Consider the following 18,419-nt stretch of genomic DNA (forward strand, 5'->3'; position numbering starts at 1 on the left):
TACATTTTCTAGTATTGTCAAAATATAAAATATCTACTGTGCATCACTTCACATTGTGAAATATCTATGTACATGTGACATGCCTGTACATCATCATTGTGCTATTTTAGCAGTGATGTAAGCTCTGGAGACATCTAGATGAAATGAGTATACAACAGTCTGATGTAGCCAGCCATTAACAAAATATAGATACAGTATATCACTTTCTAGGGGGAACACGCTGGGTTAAATGAGGAGAAGGCTGTGGGAAAGGGTGGAGCCAAGAAGGGGAAATGAGATGGGAGGAAGTAAAACATTTCAGTGTTCCTGAACCTGAGCAGGTGGTAACATAGTTATTTTGTATATACACAGTGTTGGTAACGTGTGTTTGTGAGTAGTGTGTGTATGTGTGAACTGGGTGTGTGCATACGCAGGTAGAGGCGGGGCGCATGACATCATTCCAGGCTTGGCTGGGTATCTTTGTTCTCACATCAGCACGTACAAGGCCAGGGCATCAACTTATATATATACTTTTGTTACTGCATGCAGATAATAAGTATTAGACATGCAAATGTCTATGCAGCACATATAAGGGTAAATGGGAAAGCAAGCGCGCTCGTGGGGCGCAGCGCTGTGCATGTAAACAGCTGGCTGGGAATTAATGCATTTTCCAGTCCGTTCTGCTGCATCTCACCCTTAAAGAGGCCCAGCACTTCTATAAATGTAATGGGTGAAAATGCCGTTTTCAGAAGCATATTAAAGTTTATATACAGGATTATTTTAGTTGCATTAAGGAATAATTATTTTACATGAAAAGGGCCACATTAAAACAATAAAATAGTCGTAATGTTTGGACATGTTTATTACGGAGTGATCACCGGTGGAGGATTTATTGCATGCAGTAATTACAATTTTCTAAAATAACAACTTTTACCAAAGAGAACACATTTATTCGTACTCGCACAATACATTTGGAAATTAATTTAGGTATAATTAAACAATTTATTGAAAATGGTTTATTTTTTTAACACTTCTCTCTTTTTTGTTGCGTTTTAAATAGGGCATTTTTTTATTAAAATACTATTTAATATTAATATATTAATACCAGACGTGTGGAGGTTTATCCCTACTACCAGCCAGTTATAATAATAATAATTATGTAGGTATGCAACTTACATTTCCTCTTTGCTTTGATTTAAACAGCCTTCTTTACATTTTTTTTTAGATTTTACTAAATATAAAGAGCCATTATAGTCTAAAAATAACATGTTAACACTAGTGACCCCGTAATGCTATATGCCCTCCAAATAGGTTAAACACATAGTTAAAATACTGCTCTGGAGCTACAGAGCACTGTTGGTCCCAAGCGGAAACTGACACTGACCCAATCAACAGCGCTAGTCGCTCAGCTGGGTCTCAGCTCTGTGCTATGACCAAAACAGTTCCCTTCAATATCCCTTTTATTATTTTTTTATTTAATAGTAAAAGTAATAGTAGTAGCTTATTGTAGACTCTAATAACTATCCCTCAAGTTAAAGGGACACTGTACCCAATTTTTTTATTTTGTAATTCAGAAAGAGCATGCAATTTTAAGCAACTTTCTAATTTACTCCTATTATCAATTTTTCTTCGTTCTCTTGCTATCATTATTTGAAAAAGAAGGTGTCTAAGCTTTTTTTTTGTTTCAGTACTCTGGACAGCACTTTTTTATTGGTGGATGAATTTATCCACCAATCAGCAAGGACAACCCAGGTTGTTCACCAAAAATTGGCCGGCATCTAAACTTACATTCTCGCATTTCAAATAAAGATACCAAGAGAATGAAGAAAATTTGATAATAAGAGTAAATTAGAAAGTTGCTTAAAATTTCATGCTCAATCTGAATCACGGAAGAAAATTTTTGGGTACAGTGTCCCTTTAACTGTAAGCATTGATTGAATATGTAAGTGCTGAACACTATCCTTGCTTGCCTTTTTTCATTCTTTTGCAGTTTTATCACAGTGGGTCAATGAAATCCATATTCAATATCTTGTCTACTAATATATTATTTCTGTTTGTTGCACATTGTTATTAATTATGATATAACACACTGCTGTCAAATATGTTGATAAACTATAGTAGCTTTCAACATATTTGACAGCAGTGTGCAATATCACATTTATTAATAATAATGATGTACAAAAACAGAATATATTAAGACAACAGCTCATAAACCAACTGGACTAAATTTCAACATAGAAGAAAAACTAGCAGACACAGCATATTTTTTGTAATTTAAGGAGTATAGTTTTGGTCTAAGATGTGAAATAAAATGATCTGAAGTATTGCAAAGGCTTTATAATACGCTTTTAATGCAACATGAATGTAAACAATTAAAGGGACAAAAAAGTAAAAAAGAAAAGTCTAATGTGCTAGAAAATGTTGTTATTGCACTATTACTTGCATATAAAGCTGTTTAATCCCTGCAAAAGTCTTTAACACACAAAGTCAGCTCCAGAGCAGCATTTCTCTACTGGGAACTAGCTGAACACATCAGGTGAGCCAATGACAAGAGGTAAATGTTTGTAGCCACCAATCAGCAGTTAGCTCCCAAGCCTTCCTAGGCATGGTTGTAAACAAAGAATACCAGGACAACCCAAGTACATTTGGTGACAGAAGTAAATTAAATTGCATACTGTCTATGAACCATGAAGGTTTAATATTCACTTTCATATCTCTTTAACCCTTTCATGACCGGGCTAATTTTTCTACATCAGAACAAAGTTTCGATGTAAACAAATTTAAATCACGCGATTGTGCATGTGATCGCGAGATTTCGATGATGGGATCATGGTTAGGGGGGCGTCCCTATGACGCTAGGCACCCCCTCCAGACCGCGATCCCATTCACAAATCACCGTTGGCTTCAGTACAGCCAAACGACTAGAACGGTCTATGCCATCCTAACAGCACTAAAGCCCACTGCAGTAAGGATGGCACAGAACGTCCTAATATCAGGAAAAGGTTAAACTTTCGTGATCCAAGCAGAGAATGCAATTCTCCTGTTTACTTCTATAATCAACAAAGAATACCAAGAGAACAAAGTAAGAGCCTACTTAGGTAGGCTTAGTTGTGTGCCGTCTAGAGCACTGTATGGCAGCAATGATTGCAATCATGTTTTTAACAATATTATACATTGTTGCAAATGCTGCTGCCCTCAATAGCTCAACAATGTGGATAATTTCATAAATACATATACAGTGTTCTCTCCAGGACCTTTTTAATGGGCTCACCACCTGGGTGATTTTATTGACCAGAAATCAATCAAGGGTTTATACTGGCGCTGTAACTAGCTGGAGTGGATAAGATTAAATAAGATGATAAAAAAGAATTCAATGACCCAAACTAAAATATATTTGTAAAAAATCAAAATAAAATCCACATGTGTTTCCAATAGTTAACACAATATCACTTTGAAATAAAATCAAATTTATTGACCCAGATTAAAATATCTGCTTAAATCAAGTTAATATCTACAAATATTGCTCTAAGAGGTACATAATATCATACACATAAAAATATATGGACGTCTATATAAAAAAATCCCTATTCATACATATCTCTTTGAAAAAACTATATATCAAGGCTGGTTTATGGTCAATATTTTTGCTGAAAAGTGCAGTTCTCACTCGCACTCCAAATGTCTCAAAGTCTGTATATATAATATATTAAGCCTTATACTGATCAGTGTGGACTCATATTTAAATGGACAGTAAAGTCATAATTAGACATTCATGATTTAGACAGAATACAATTTTAAACAACTTTCCAATTTACTTATATTATTAAATTAGCTTCCTTCTCTTGTTATCCTTTGCTAAAAGTTTTATCTAGGTAAGCTCAGGAGCAGCAAAGAACCTAGGTTCTAGCTGCTGATTGGTGGCTGCATATATATACCAATTGTCATTGGCTCACCCATGTGTTCAGTTAGAAACCAGTAGTGCACTGCTGGTCCTTCAACAAATGATACCTAGAGAATGAAGCAAATTTGATAATAGAAGTAAACTGGAAAGTTGTTTAAAGTTGTATGTTCTGTGAGGTATTATGTCTTATCACAGTATGTTCCCCTACGCACAAAAGATTTTCTTACTCACAGTATCCCTCTGTAGTGGATTTCAAATCTGATCTCTAGGATGCTCCGTTTTCCACCTTTGGAGTTCCTCTACTCCACACCCGGCTGAGCATTTACACTCATCCACCACCGGAGTTCCTTTACTCCACACTCGTTACTAGTCCAATTGTGTGTGACTTAAGCGCCGGTAGGTTGTTCGTAGTCATGTGACTCGTTAGCACGTCACTGGATTTTCTGACAGGGAATTCCCTATTGCTCTCCTTTCTTTGCCGATATACACACAATTGATTTCTAGAACAAACTAAATGATCCTTTGGAGAGGGGGCCATTTTTATACAAGGCAATGAGTAAGGGGGAAGCACAGGATATATTTATTTTTAATCTGACTGATTTTATTGACCACCTGGCTAAAATTTAAGCCAATATTAAGGTAAAATTAGCTAATATTTAAAATTTTCAATGCTTATTGCGCAAAATTATAATTCAATACATTTACGTTAAATTATACAAGTGATTTGTGTTTTGGATAGCAGAAATTTTATAATACACTGTCCCAACCCGGCTACCTCATAATGCTACCCAGTCTGCAAAATGTTCTATGGAGAACACTGCATATAGTTACATCTTTCAATCTGAGTACTTCTCATTGTTTTATTTTATAATCAGATTCACAATCTATACAAGCGTATTCATTTATTTTATAGAAGATATTGAAGACTAGGCATAGTTATCTGCTTCTATTTCTGTTTTGTATTTGTATTATGACCCTGGGGAAAGTCTAACAGAGGGGGATGAGGAACCCAGATATGGACTCCTTGCCCAATATGCCTAGAGGACTATGGCTGCACCTCACTGAAAAGGCCCAAAGGATGCCGAAACGATCATCTGGGGTTGCCATTTTCCTTGTTCAGAGGAGGACTGCATTGTATTTCATGACTGGACTGACCTTGTTAGTCGGGATCAGACTACTCCACCTCGGTAATCGTGCCATAGAACAAGTTACTGAGCTGTTCTTTCCTGGCAGAATGCTTCTCTTTCTGTTTGTAAATGTTGGTTTATTCAGGAGAAGAAACAAAAAAAAAACCCCCAACTAAACTGCAATGTCTCTTTTTAACATTGGATCAACTTGAGTCATGGTTTTTAGCTTTGTTGTTAAAGGGATAGTGTACACCATGTAATAGACACTACTATAAAGAAGATTATATACAGATACTCCTCCAGTATAAAACCTTATAAAAACTTACTTAGAAGCTCCCAGTTTAGCACTGTTGATGAGGTTAGGCTGGGACACCCAGTGAAAGGGGCTTGGACAACAAAGGGAACAGAAACTCCCTCCTCCCCTCTTCCCTGCATATGAAAAGACAGGTCACATAAACAGGAGCCAGCAGGAGTCTGTAAACGTATGTATACATCTGACACTGTGGGGCTTGGTTAGGAGTATGAAAATCATCACAATGTTATTAAAAAAAAATAAGCAAAACTATACATTGTTACAAAAACACACCCAGATGGGATATATAAATGGATCATCTACAAAACATTTATGCAAAGAAAAAACTAGTGTACAATGTCCCTTTAACTACGGACATGGGAAAATGGTTTTGTACATGGAACACTCCATATCTTAAAATTAACATTTTCACATACAATTGCAAGATGAAGCATTGCATGTCAAAGTGAAATAAATAACAATAAATGAATTACACCATGGCAAAGGTAAACAAGATTCTCTATTTTGATGATTGAATTCATTTTATTATATCCACAGCTTGTGTGTTCTTCATTGTGGTACAATTTTATAATGCCTATTTTTCTTTATTTAGTTTCCATTCCTCCCATGGAGCTACGTGCCATGTTCCACATACACAAACAAGGCTCCCAGCAAGACTTATTGCAGCAGGATTCCAGCCAAAACCAAAAGCACAGAGAACGTATTTTCAGACCAAGAATATCTCTTTTTGGTTTAAATGAGGAAGAGGTTAGATCCAGATACCGTTTTAGCACTGAGGTTATTCTGGAGCTCTATGAACAAATCCAGCAAGATATAGAACCAAATTGTGAGCGTAACCATGCTGTTCCAGGCATGGTGAAATTACTAAGTGCGCTTCATTACTTTTCATCTGCATCGTTTCAGGGTACTGTGTCTGCTCTTTCTGGAATATCTCAGCCTAGTTTCAGCAGACATCTGACACAAGTTTTGAAGGCGATAAACAAACTCACTCCTCAGTACATTGTTTTCCCCTCAGACAAAGCATCTGTACAAGCTATAAAAGATGGTTTCTATAAAATCTCCTCGTTTCCTGATGTTTTGGGGGCTATTGACTGTACCCATGTTGCGCTGTCACCTCCTACAGAAGATATCTATAGAAACAGCAAAAATTTCCATTCCCTAAACGTACAGATGGTGTGTGCATCTGACATGAGGATTCTTAACCTAGTAGCTGGTTATCCTGGATCCACTCATGATTCGTATATTTTAGAAAATTCAAGTTTGAATTCAATTTTGACATCTGGAAATCTACCAAGGGGTTGGCTACTGGGTATGTAAGATTAATTGGAAATGCCAGTTGTTTACTAGTAAAATGTGTCTATTCGGAATACTAAAATACTATAAATACACATTTAAAGCAACATTAAACACAGAGGTTGTAATTATTTAATTGTGTATTGTAAAATAACTTTGCAGTATACTTTTAATTAATTTTACTCCATTTTCAAGCATTTTGAAGTAATTTATAGAAAAAAAATACCCTTATTTCTTGAATATTTAAACATCTAATATAATTTGTCATGTGAAGAAGTATGACAATTATTATAATTACAATAGTCCTTTTTTATTTTTCACTTTTGTATAACAAATTATCCTGACTGTTGAAACCGATAACAAAATAAAGTTTTTAAAAAAATTACATCTACATACTATTCTATGGCTAAAATTTGCTGTGAATACATCTATATATATATATATATATATTACACTATATCCTTTAATTTTTTATATCCTTCTGTTTGGAATTGATTTGTTGATTGGTTTATGTATGTGGGCACATGCAAATAAATATTAGACTTATGATGTCACTAGTTGTCAGGTGTTACACATATACATGAGAAACGGTCAACTGCAATACAAGCACATTATTAATAATAATAATAATAATAGTATATTTTTTTATAAGATGTCACCATATTCTATAGCACTATACAAGGGTAGGATACACGAACCATATAAAATAACATACTATACTGATACAGAAAGGGCCTTGATCTGAAAATTTGCTTTTTATGTATTTTGCATGCATATTTGTATAATAAAATATATCCGTAGGTGGCATCAGTGGAGTTGTGAAAGTGTGAAAGACACCAATGTAATGTGCACGTGACTTCTGCAGAGAAGCTTGTGATTAGCTGAACATTCCAATAATAATTTAAAAAAGACACTGTGCTCAATATGTTTTCTATTATGCAACTGAAAGGGAGGCATGTAACAACACACACACAGACACACACACATATATATATATAGATACATACACTTATTTTTTGGGGGCGGTCTGGCCCGAAAAAGAAGAAGTTCAAATTCAAGCTATCTTTGCAATATCAGTTGTGTATTTTCTACTAATGTTTTTTGTAAGGCTTCCAGACACAAGGCGTACCTCTCCGCCAACAGAGCTGTGGGAGTTATAGTAATAATGAAAGAAAAAAAAATACATGCTCTAATTTGCTAAAGGTGCTTTTAATATTTCAGCTATGCTATGCTATATATATATATATATATATATATATTATTTTGAAATACAGTACTGTGAAAAAGTTCTAGATAGGTATAAAAAAATGTAAGTAAAGTAAGAATGCTTTTAAAATAAAAAATGTTAATTTATTTGTTATCAATTAAAATGCAAAGTGAGTGAACAGAAGAAAAATCCAAATCAAATCAATATTTGTTGTGACCACCCTTTGCCTTAAAAACAGTATCAACTCTTCTTGGTACATTTGCACTAAGCCGGGGATTTTGTAAGCATATAGTCAGGTGCACGATTAAACATTTATACCAAATAGGTGCTAACGATCATCAATTTAATATGTAGTTGAAACACAATCATTAACTGAAACAGAAACAGCTGTGTAGGAGAAAAAAACTGGATGAGGAACAGCTGAACTCTGCTAACAAGGTGAGGATGCTGAAGACAGTTTAATGTCAAAAGTCATACACCATGGCAAGACTGATCACAACAACAAATCACAAGATAGTTATACTGCATCAACAAGGTCTCTCCAATGCAAAACAATTAAGGCAGACAGGGTTTTCCAGATCTGCTGCCCTAGCTCTTCTGAAGTAGCACAAAAAAAGGACAACGTTGAGGACCATAGACGCAGTGGTCGGCCAAGGCAATGCACCAGATGAAAGACATATCATTCTTCCATAACCTTTGCAATCAGATGTCCAGCAGTGCCATCACCCTAGAATTGGCAGAATCCAGAGGGACTCTGGTACACCCATCTATTGTCTGGAGAAGTCTGGTAATAAGTGGTCTTCATTGAAGACTTGCGTCCAAAATAAAACATACCTCCAACGTGGAAACAAGGTCAAGTGACTTAACTATGCACAAAAACATAGGAGCTGGGGTTTAGACAAATGGCAGCAGGTGCTCCGGACTGATGAGTCCACATTTTAAATATTTGGCTTAGGCTGCAGCTGAAGGCAGTTTGTTCACCAAAGGACTGGAGAGTGATATAGGAATAACAGTAAAGCATGGTGTAGGTTCCTTGCAAGTTTGGGGCTGCATTTCTGAAAATGGGTTGGGAATATGGTCAGAATGAATGGTCTCCTCAATGCTGACAAGTACTGGCAGATACTTATCCATCAGGGAGGCATTTGATTGGCCCCAAGTATATTCTGCAGCATGACAACAACCCCAAACATGCATCCAAAGTCACTAACTATCTTCAGAGTAAAAAATAACAAGGAGTCCTGGAAGTGATAATGGCCCCCCACAGAGCCCTTATCTCAGCATCATCAAGTCTCTCTGGAATTACATGAAGAGACAGAAGCAACTGAGGCTGCCTAAATTCACAGAAAAACTGTTGTTAGTTCTCCAAGATGTATGGAACAACCTATTTGCAGAACTCCTAAAAAAAAGCAACAGTGTACAAGTGTACCTAGAAGAATTGATGCTGTTTTGAATGCAAATGGTGGTCACATCAAATATTAATTTGATTTCAATTTTTCTTTTCACTTACTTTGCATTTTGTTAATTGATAATATATAAACTATTAACATTTTTTATTTTTTATTTTTAAAGCATTCTAACTTTAGAACATTTTTTCACACCTGCCTAAAATGTTTGCGCAATACTATCTATCTAACTATCTATCTATCTATCTAATAGATAGATAGACACAGAATATTTTGTCAGCCGTGTGGTATTCTGATGTAGCCAGGTGCTGGTAGATTGATACTATGCAATAATGTATTATTTTTTTTTTCTTTGTAAATGTTACTTAGGCTATTCAAAGCACAAATTAAATGCATAATTTAAAGGGACAGGAAACCCCAACATTTTCTTTCATGATTTGTACAGAACCTACAGTATTAAACAACTTTCCAATTTGCTTCTATTATCAAATTTGCTTCATTATATTGTTATCCTTTGCTGAAGTAACAGCATTGCACTACTGGCAGCTAGCTGAACACATCTAGTTAGCCAATTACAAGAGACAAATGTGTGCAGGCACCAATCAGCAGCTAGTTCCCAGAAGAGAGAGGAAAAATAATATATAAATATATACAGTATATATTAGGATTGCACCGATACTAGTATCGGTGCCGATACCAAGTATTTGCATGAGTACTTGTACTCATGCAAATACACCGATACTTAAACCGATACCTCCACTTCCTACCCATACGCCATCTTGTGACGTTTTTCAAACTGCATGTTCCTATTTCATTTTAAGCTGGAGTTATTGTTCACTTCTGTTCTGCCAATACAAATTGCTGTTATTTGTATTATTGTACGTTTGAGGGCAGTGCTCCAAAAGCTGCTACTATACAGCTGGAAGCCTACCTGAGAGAGATCACTGTACCTAATTCAGACAAACCCCTGAAATACTGGGCAGTTAATAAACTGAGATTTCCAGCTCTGGCTAAAATGGCCCAAAAATATATTTCTGCCTCATGCAGTAGTGTGAAAAGTGAAAGACTGTTCAGCTTAGCGTCAAACGTCCTTACTGATAAAAGAAACAGACTTATAGCTGAACATGCAGAGATGCTTCTGTTCCTTAAAAAGAACTTGCCACTAACTTTTGAAAAAATATTCTAATTGCTAGATTGCCTGTTATGCTGCTAGTTCTCATCTTGAACAATTGTGCTCAAAACATGCTGTACTCTGAGGAACATCCTTAGCCAGGGCTGGACTGGGAATAAAAAGCAGCCCTGGAAAAATATGAAGACCAGCCCTATTTTCTGTTGAGTCAGTAGAATGCAATGCCCCATTTTTTTCAAAGGGGATTACTGGGGACACTCCTTCCCCAATGTCTTTTTCAGAATTAAATTATATTACTTTGTATTAAATACAAATGTCAGATTGATGTTATATAGGCACCCTACAACCCAATCACATCCAGTAATCACCCCTTTAAATTGTAGCTTTATATCTCCAACTGCTGCAGCTGTTATTTATTGTTGTTATTATTAATATATTTTATTGTAATATTTTTATTTATAAACATGTTCTGTGAACTTTGTGACAACAATAAAAAAAAACTGTTTAATTATTTCAAAATGTATTTTGAGTTACAGTTCATAATTATAAAGAAGCTATCTAAAATCATTAGTCTGTATTGTGCTTGGTAAACTGTCATATGACATAAAAAAAAGTATCAGTAATTGGTATCGGTGAGTATTTGAAAAAAGTATCGGCACTTGTACTCGGTCTTAAAAAATGGTATTGGTGCAACCCCAATATTTATATATAATTATAGAATCAGAAACAGCTTATTTATTCTCTCCGCCACCTGAAGCTTAATCACCCCAGCACTTGCTTGGGGTGGGTTTGTAAAAGACAGCTCTTGTGCAGTGTTACATTTTGCCACACAATGCTGCATCTCAAGTGACTATTGCAGAAGGACAGGTTCTCTACTTGAGAATTTGTCCACTTGTAATCTTGATACATTTTCCTTTTTATCTAGCTTGAATTACAGGTAATGTTTCTCTTGCGGTTGAAAACGTGTATTTATTTTTACCTTGCAGGTGATGATGCCTATCCTTTAACTGAACGGCTCTTAACTCCCATAGCAAATCCAAAGAATGCAGCAGAAAAAAAGTATAATGAAGCACATTGTACTGCACACTCAGTCATTGAACGTACCTTTGGATCCCTCAAAAGTCGCTTCCGTTGTCTAGATCGCTCAGGAGGAGTGCTGCAATATTCACCAGAAAAGGGGGCACAGATTATCCTTGCTTGTTGCATTTTGCATAACTTGGCAGTCAGTCGAAATCTGGATGTTGACATTCTTGAAGACCTTGATGCACCACCTCCTGTTGCAGCAATTCCAGAGGAGGAGAACACAGAAGTAGGAAAGCAGACCAGATTGCAAGTACTCAACAGATATTTCACATGTAAGCTCCTGTTAAATTCATTTTTAGAAAATATGGTCTAAATATAAGCTCTAGGGAAAATATTTTAGACAGTCCTCAACACAGTTCACCTTCAGTCTTTCATCTTGAGTGTGATATTTTTGTAAGCTACCTGAGTACAGCAGTAACTAAGAGGAAAGGCCCTCACGGACATTTTTTGTAAGTTCTTGGCACCCATAAATGTCCCTAGTTGTCTGGTGCCAACTGCAGACGGGTATTACCTGAGGTTCACACTTTCTACTCCTCAGTGTACCTATTGGCTGACAGTACCCAAACTCAGTACCCAGCAGAACCTGTTCAGGTAACAAATCCAGTACACAGCATAATTTGGGCTCTGTGATAGAAGCTGCTGCTGTTGCAGTGGTGTCTAGTATTGTAACTCTGACATCTTTGGCAGGGGTATATTTTGGCCTAGGCCAGCTGTATTTAGGGGCAGTAATTTTCAGCAGGTATTTCTGAGGCATAATGCCTTCTCACTTCTGTGTTCTCCTGATGCTTTATTTCTTACAAATCAATTATTCCTGGATGTATAATGAGGGAGCATGACCCCTCTGTGTCCCTATCTTCTATATATGAAATATAGGAGGGAAATATAGGTTACAATTGTTGAGGGGGGGGGGTAGCTGATTTCCTACACCATTGGTCAGCACAAAAACTAAATACAGCTCACTTGGAGCAACAATAACTAGGTGCCAGGTTGCAATTTTTTGTCGCATGGCAAACTGGTGCCCAGTGTTAGTTGAACTTTTCTACCACTGGACATCTTTCCCGTTAGGTTTTTTTCATGCCTAAAATTGTGGTGTTCAGAGAACTAATGTAAGCATATACTTGTGTTACATGCTATAATAAATACAAGGAAGACATACGGCCAGATTATGAGTTTGGCGTTAGGCTTAAGAAGCAGTGTTGGCCGGTTCCAACGCTGCTTTTTAACACCCGCTGGCATTACGAGTCTTGCAGGTACAGATGTACCGCTCACTTTTTTGGCCAGACATCCACTTACGTCAATTGCGTATCCTGTATTTTCAATGGGACTTGCATAGCGCCGGTATTACGAGTCTGACAAAAAGTGAGCGGTATACCCTCTCCTGTCAAGACTGGTACCGCATTTAAAAGTCAGTAGTTAAGAGTTTTACACTACAACGCCGTAGCATAAAACTCTTAACTAAAGTGCTAAAAAGTACACTAACACCCATAAACTACCTATTAACCCCTAAACCGAGGCCCCCCCGCATTGCAAACACTATAATAAATTTTTTAACCCCTAATCTGCCGAACCGGACATCGCTGCCACTATAATAAATATATTAACCCCTAAACCGCCGCACTCCCGCCTCGCAAACACTAGTTACATTTTATTAACCTCTAATCTGCCGTTCCTAACATCACCGTCACCTACCTACATTTATTAACCCCTAATCTGTCGCCCCCAATGTCGCCGCCACTATATTAAAGTTATTAACCCCTAAATCTAAGTCTAACCCTAACACCCCCTAACTTAAATATAATTTAAATAAATCTAAATAAAAATAACTATCATTAACTAAATTATTCCTATTTAAAACTAAATACTTACCTATAAAATAAACCCTAAACTAGCTACAATATAATTAATAGTTAAATTGTAGCTATCTTAGGGTTTATTTTTATTTTACAGTCAAGTTTGTATTTATTTTAACTAGGTAGAATAGTTACTAAATAGTTATTAACTATTTAATAACTACCTAGCTAAAATAAATACAAAAGTACCTGTAAAATAAAACCTAACCTAAGTTACAATTACACCTAACACTACACTATAATTAAATGACTTACCTAAATTAAATACAATTAAATAAAATTATTTAAAGTACAAAAAAACAAAACACTAAATTACAGAAAATAATAAACAAATTACAAGATTTTTAAACTAATTACACCCAATCTAATCCCCCTAACAAAACAAAAAAGCCCCCCTAAAATAAAAAAGCCCTACCCTACACTAAATTACAAATAGCCCTTAAAAGGGCCTTTTGCGGGGCATTGCCCCAAAGTAATCGTCTCTTTTACCTGTAAAAAATAGTACAAATCCCCCCCAACATTAAAACCCACCACCCACACACCCAACCCTACTCTAAAACCCACCCAATCCCCCCTTTAAAAAACCTAACACTACCCCCTTTAAGATCACCTTACCGGGAGAAGTCTTCACCCAACCAGTCCGAAGTCCTCAACGAAGCCAGGAGAAGTCTTCATCCAAGCCAGGCGAAGTGGTCCTCCAGACGGGCAGAAGTCTTTATCCAGACGGCATCTTCTATCTTCATCCATCCGGCGCGGAGCGGGTCCATCTTCAAGACATCCGGCACAGAGCATCCTCTTCCATCAAAGTCGTCTGGATGAAGACTTCTGCCCGTCTGGAGGACCACTTTGCCCGGCTTGGATGAAGACTTCTCCTGGCTTCGTTGAGGACTTCGGCCCGGTTGGGTGAAGACTTCTCTCGGTAAGGTGATCTTCAAGGGGTTAGTGTTAGTTTTTTTAAGGGGGTATTGGGTGGGTTTTAGAGTAGGGTTGGTTGTGTGGGTGGTGGGTTTTAATGTTGGGGGGGATTTGTACTTTTTTTACAGGTAAAAAGCTGATTACTTTGGGGCAATGCCCCGCAAAAGGCCCTTTTAAGGGCTATTTGTAATGTAGTGTAGTGTAGGGCTTTTTTATTTGGGGGGGGGGCTTTTTATTTTGGGGGGGGGCTTTTTTATTTTGTTAGGGGGATTAGATTAGGTGTAATTAGTTTAAAAATCTTGTAATTTGTTTATTTTCTGTAATTTAGTGTTTGTTTTTGTACTTTAGCTAATTTTATTTAATTGTATTTAATTTAGGGAATTAATTTAATTATAGTGTAGTGTTAGGTGTAATTGTAACTTAGGTTAGGTTTTATTTTACAGGTAAATTTGTATTTATTTTAACTAGGTAGTTATTAAATAGTTAATAACTATTTAATAACTATTCTACCTAGTTAAAATAAATACAAACTTGCCTGTAAAATAAAAATAAACCCTAAGCTAGATACAATGTAACTATTAGTTATATTGTAGCTATCTTAGGGTTTATTTTATAGGTAAGTATTTAGTTTTAAATTATTATTTAGGTAATAATAGTAATTTTATTTAGATTTATTTAAATTATATTTAAGTTAGGGGGTGTTAGGGTTAGACTTAGATTTAGGGGTTAATAACTTTAATATAGTGGCGGCGACAGCAGATTAGGGGTTAATAAATGTAGGTAGGTTGTGGGGGCGGCAGATTAGGGGTTAATAAATATAATGTAAGTGTTGGCGATGTTGGGGGCAGCAGATTAGGGGTTCATAAGTATAATGTAGGTGGCGGCGGTGTCCGGAGCGGCAGATTAGGGGTTAATCAATATAATGTAGGTGTCAGCGATGTCGGGGGCGTCAGATTAGGGGTTAATAAGTGTAAGATTAGGGGTGTTTAGACTCGGGGTTCATGTTAGGGTGTTAGGTGTAGACATAAATTTTATTTCCCCATAGGAATCAATGGGGCTACGCTAGGAGCTAAACGCTGCTTTTTTGCAGCCGGCTCTCCCCCATTGATTCCTATGGGGAAATCGTGCACGAGCACGTTCAGCCAGCTCACCGCTAATGTAAGCAGCGCTGGTATTGAGGTGAGATGTGGAGCAAAATTTTGCTCTACGATCACTTTTTTGCGGTTAACTCCGGGTTTGTAAAAACCTGTAATACCAGCGCTGTCTGTAAGTGAGCGGTGAGCATAAACTGCTCGTTAGCACCGCACAGCCTCTAACGCCAAACTCGTAATCTAGGTGAAAGTGCCTTCCTCAGCACAAGACTGCATACCCTTTTTCACACCCCACTTTAGCCCTGGTAATTATCATATTCCACTATTAATTGTATTAAACCTATCTCTGTATTTACAATTGCATTTACCCACTGTTGTTTGTTGGGGGTTTTTGCCACCAATTACAGCCACAAATATTATGGGTGGTTGTTTTAAGACTTAATAAAGATAAAATTGGTTCTCTATTACCATTTCCCAGCCAGGAGAGGACAGAAAACAAACAAACTGGCCAACCTGTGCTGAATCAGGCATTTTAATATAAATCCAGCATTTTAACCACCGCTTTTTTTTTAACCCGTGGAAATATATAAATTGTGTAATGATTAGACAAAGTTGCAGTTCTAGGTTTGTTGTTAAATATAATGGCAATTTTTAGCATGTTTATTGTGTCAGCTAATTCAAATGATGGTAAACTCTGTGAAACTGCTGTACATATTTGTAAAGTTTAAAGGAATAGTCTAGTCAAAATTAAACTTTCATGATTCAGATAGAGCATGCAATTTTATGTTTAAATATTTTTTATTGTCATTATTTTGAAACTTTAAAAACAATTACAAACACACCTTCCCCTCCATGTGATTCCCTCTACATGAAGGTTAGGAAGAAGACAATCAGTATAACAACATTTATGTAGCAAACAATATAGCTAATGTGGTAAGGTTTACCGTGCTCTACTAATTCCCAATGATATTTGAATGTCCTTTTGGATTCTGGGATGAAAGATAGGTGGTAATATTTGTAGGTCATCTTTTTCACATGATGATTTATTTGAGTATCTTCCATGGTGTTAGGGAATCTCTCTTAAGGGGTAGAGCAAGTATCTAATTTAACTTCCATATTAACCTGTTGTTGAGTTACGGTAGCAGTTTCACAGTATCTGAGGTCACCTGAATTAACTCTACATAAATTAACTTTAAAGAGGTATATCCTCCTTAGGAGGTAAAATTATATAAATAGGGTATAAAAAGGGGAAGGGGGGATGGGGGGGGGAGGGGAGTGACGACACAACCTGATGTGATTATTGGGGAGTGATTTTGCAGTAAGTAAGATCACTCGTTATTTTTGTGTTTCAATGTTTTATTTAGCTATCCAGTAATACCATATCGCTAGGAAAGTTTCTCTATTGTCTAGGGTGTGAGATGCCAGCTCATACATAGTATATGTATATTGGATTTTATTATAAATTTCCGTCCAGGTTGGGCTGCCTGTCTTCCAATATCTGGCTATGCATGTCCTTGTGATTGTACACAATATCCTGATAAATGTGTTGATGTGTTTATTAAGTGTACTAATATTTATGTGTAGAAGGGCCTGTTGGATGGAAAGGTCTATATTTTCGTTCAGTATGTGACTAAGGAAGGAGGATAGCTGTTGCCATATCCCTGTAATTTCTTTGCAGTCCCACCACATATGTTTGTATGTTCCTGCCTCTCCGCACCCTCTGTAACATAAGGGACTTCCCTGTGTGTGCATATGAGCCGTTCTAATGGGTGTTAAATACCATCGGTGTATAGTCTTGGTTATGTTCTCCTTAAGATCTACGCTTATAAGTCCCTTCTCAGCCTTTAGAAATATCGTTTCCCATTCTTTAGTTTCTTTAGAAATGTGGAGATCCCTTTCCCAAGCTATCATAGTAGGGGTTTTAGTTTTATTCTGTGATATTTGAATATTTGTATAGAGGATAGAAATAGTATGTTTATCTCTTTCTTGCGATTTACAAAGATGTTCTAGCGGTGCGGTGTACCTTTCTCTCGGATGTTTCAGATATATCTGGGTGGCTGAATGAATCTGTAGGTATAAATACCATCTCAATTTCAAGGGGGATAATTTTTCTTGAAGTTGGTTAAATGTAAGTGTAGTTCCTCCCTCTATAAAGTCTGCTACTCTATAGAGACCCTTATTTTCCCATTTCTGCAGTTGATCCCAGAGTTCTCTGGGCAAAATATATTTTATCGGGATATATAAGGAATATTGTGGAATAAGATTGTATTTGGTTTTTGCTTTCTTCCAGGTAGTTATTGTGGTGTTTGTAGTGTAAGGTCTATGTGATTCTTGTTTGGATTGTGTTTTCTCAGGATCCCAAATAATGGTATACGTTTCCCCCCAACCACCCAGCGTTGTTTCTAGAGTAGGCCAGATAATTTCTTTATTTCTTTTTAGTAATAGACTATCTTGTGCTAATCTGGCGGCGTGGTAATATTCCATTAAATTGGGGACCCCAATACCTCCCAGAGTCCTGTGTCTAGTCAGAATTGATTTAGCAATCCTGTTCGTTTTGTCTCCTCTTATATAAATTAGTATCTCTTTTTGCAATGAGTCTATATCTGTTTTGACAATTTGGATAGGGAGTGTTCTAAAGAGATACAAGATCCTTGGCAAGATTGTCATCTTAACAGCGGCCACTCTGCCTAGCCATGAAAATTTATAGGTTTTCCACTTTGATAAATCTTTTTTAATTTGTTTGAACAATGGGATATAATTTACTTTGTATAGATGTGAGGGGCAGGAGGGAAGGTGAACTCCAAGGTACTTTAATGAATGTTTCATCCATTTAAAGTTGAAATTAGTTTCTAATAGCGTCTGAGTCATTTGTGGTAGTGCAATGGGTAGGGCTTCGCATTTTTCTGTGTTTATTTTGAATCCCGATATGGCAGAGAAGGTTGCTAATGTTTGGTAAAGGTTGGGTAATGATACTAAGGGGTTAGTCACAGTCAATAAGATATCGTCCGCAAACAAAGCCAACTTATATTCCACCCTAGCTAACTTAACTCCCGAGATGTCTACTTGAGAGCGGATTTTGGCGGCCAGAGGTTCAATGCAAAGAGCGAAAAGCAATGGAGACAAAGGGC

At 36.7% G+C, this 18,419-nt stretch overlaps 1 protein-coding gene across 1 annotated transcript in view; it reads left to right on the plus strand.

Annotated features, from left to right (window-relative positions):
• The first annotated feature begins 265 nt into the window (after positions 1–265).
• The window catches only part of LOC128648085 (putative nuclease HARBI1), a 40,788-nt gene continuing 22,634 nt past the window's right edge, over positions 266–18,419 (plus strand). Inside the window, exons 1-3 of the mRNA XM_053700752.1 lie at positions 266–320; positions 5,913–6,629; positions 11,339–11,707. Of these exons, the coding sequence (XP_053556727.1) occupies positions 5,927–6,629; positions 11,339–11,707 (1,072 nt within the window). The 5' untranslated portion in view covers positions 266–320; positions 5,913–5,926. The remainder of the gene's footprint in view (positions 321–5,912; positions 6,630–11,338; positions 11,708–18,419) is intronic.

The sequence above is a fragment of the Bombina bombina genome, chromosome 2, assembly GCF_027579735.1.
Source record: "Bombina bombina isolate aBomBom1 chromosome 2, aBomBom1.pri, whole genome shotgun sequence".
NCBI lineage: Eukaryota > Metazoa > Chordata > Amphibia > Anura > Bombinatoridae > Bombina > Bombina bombina.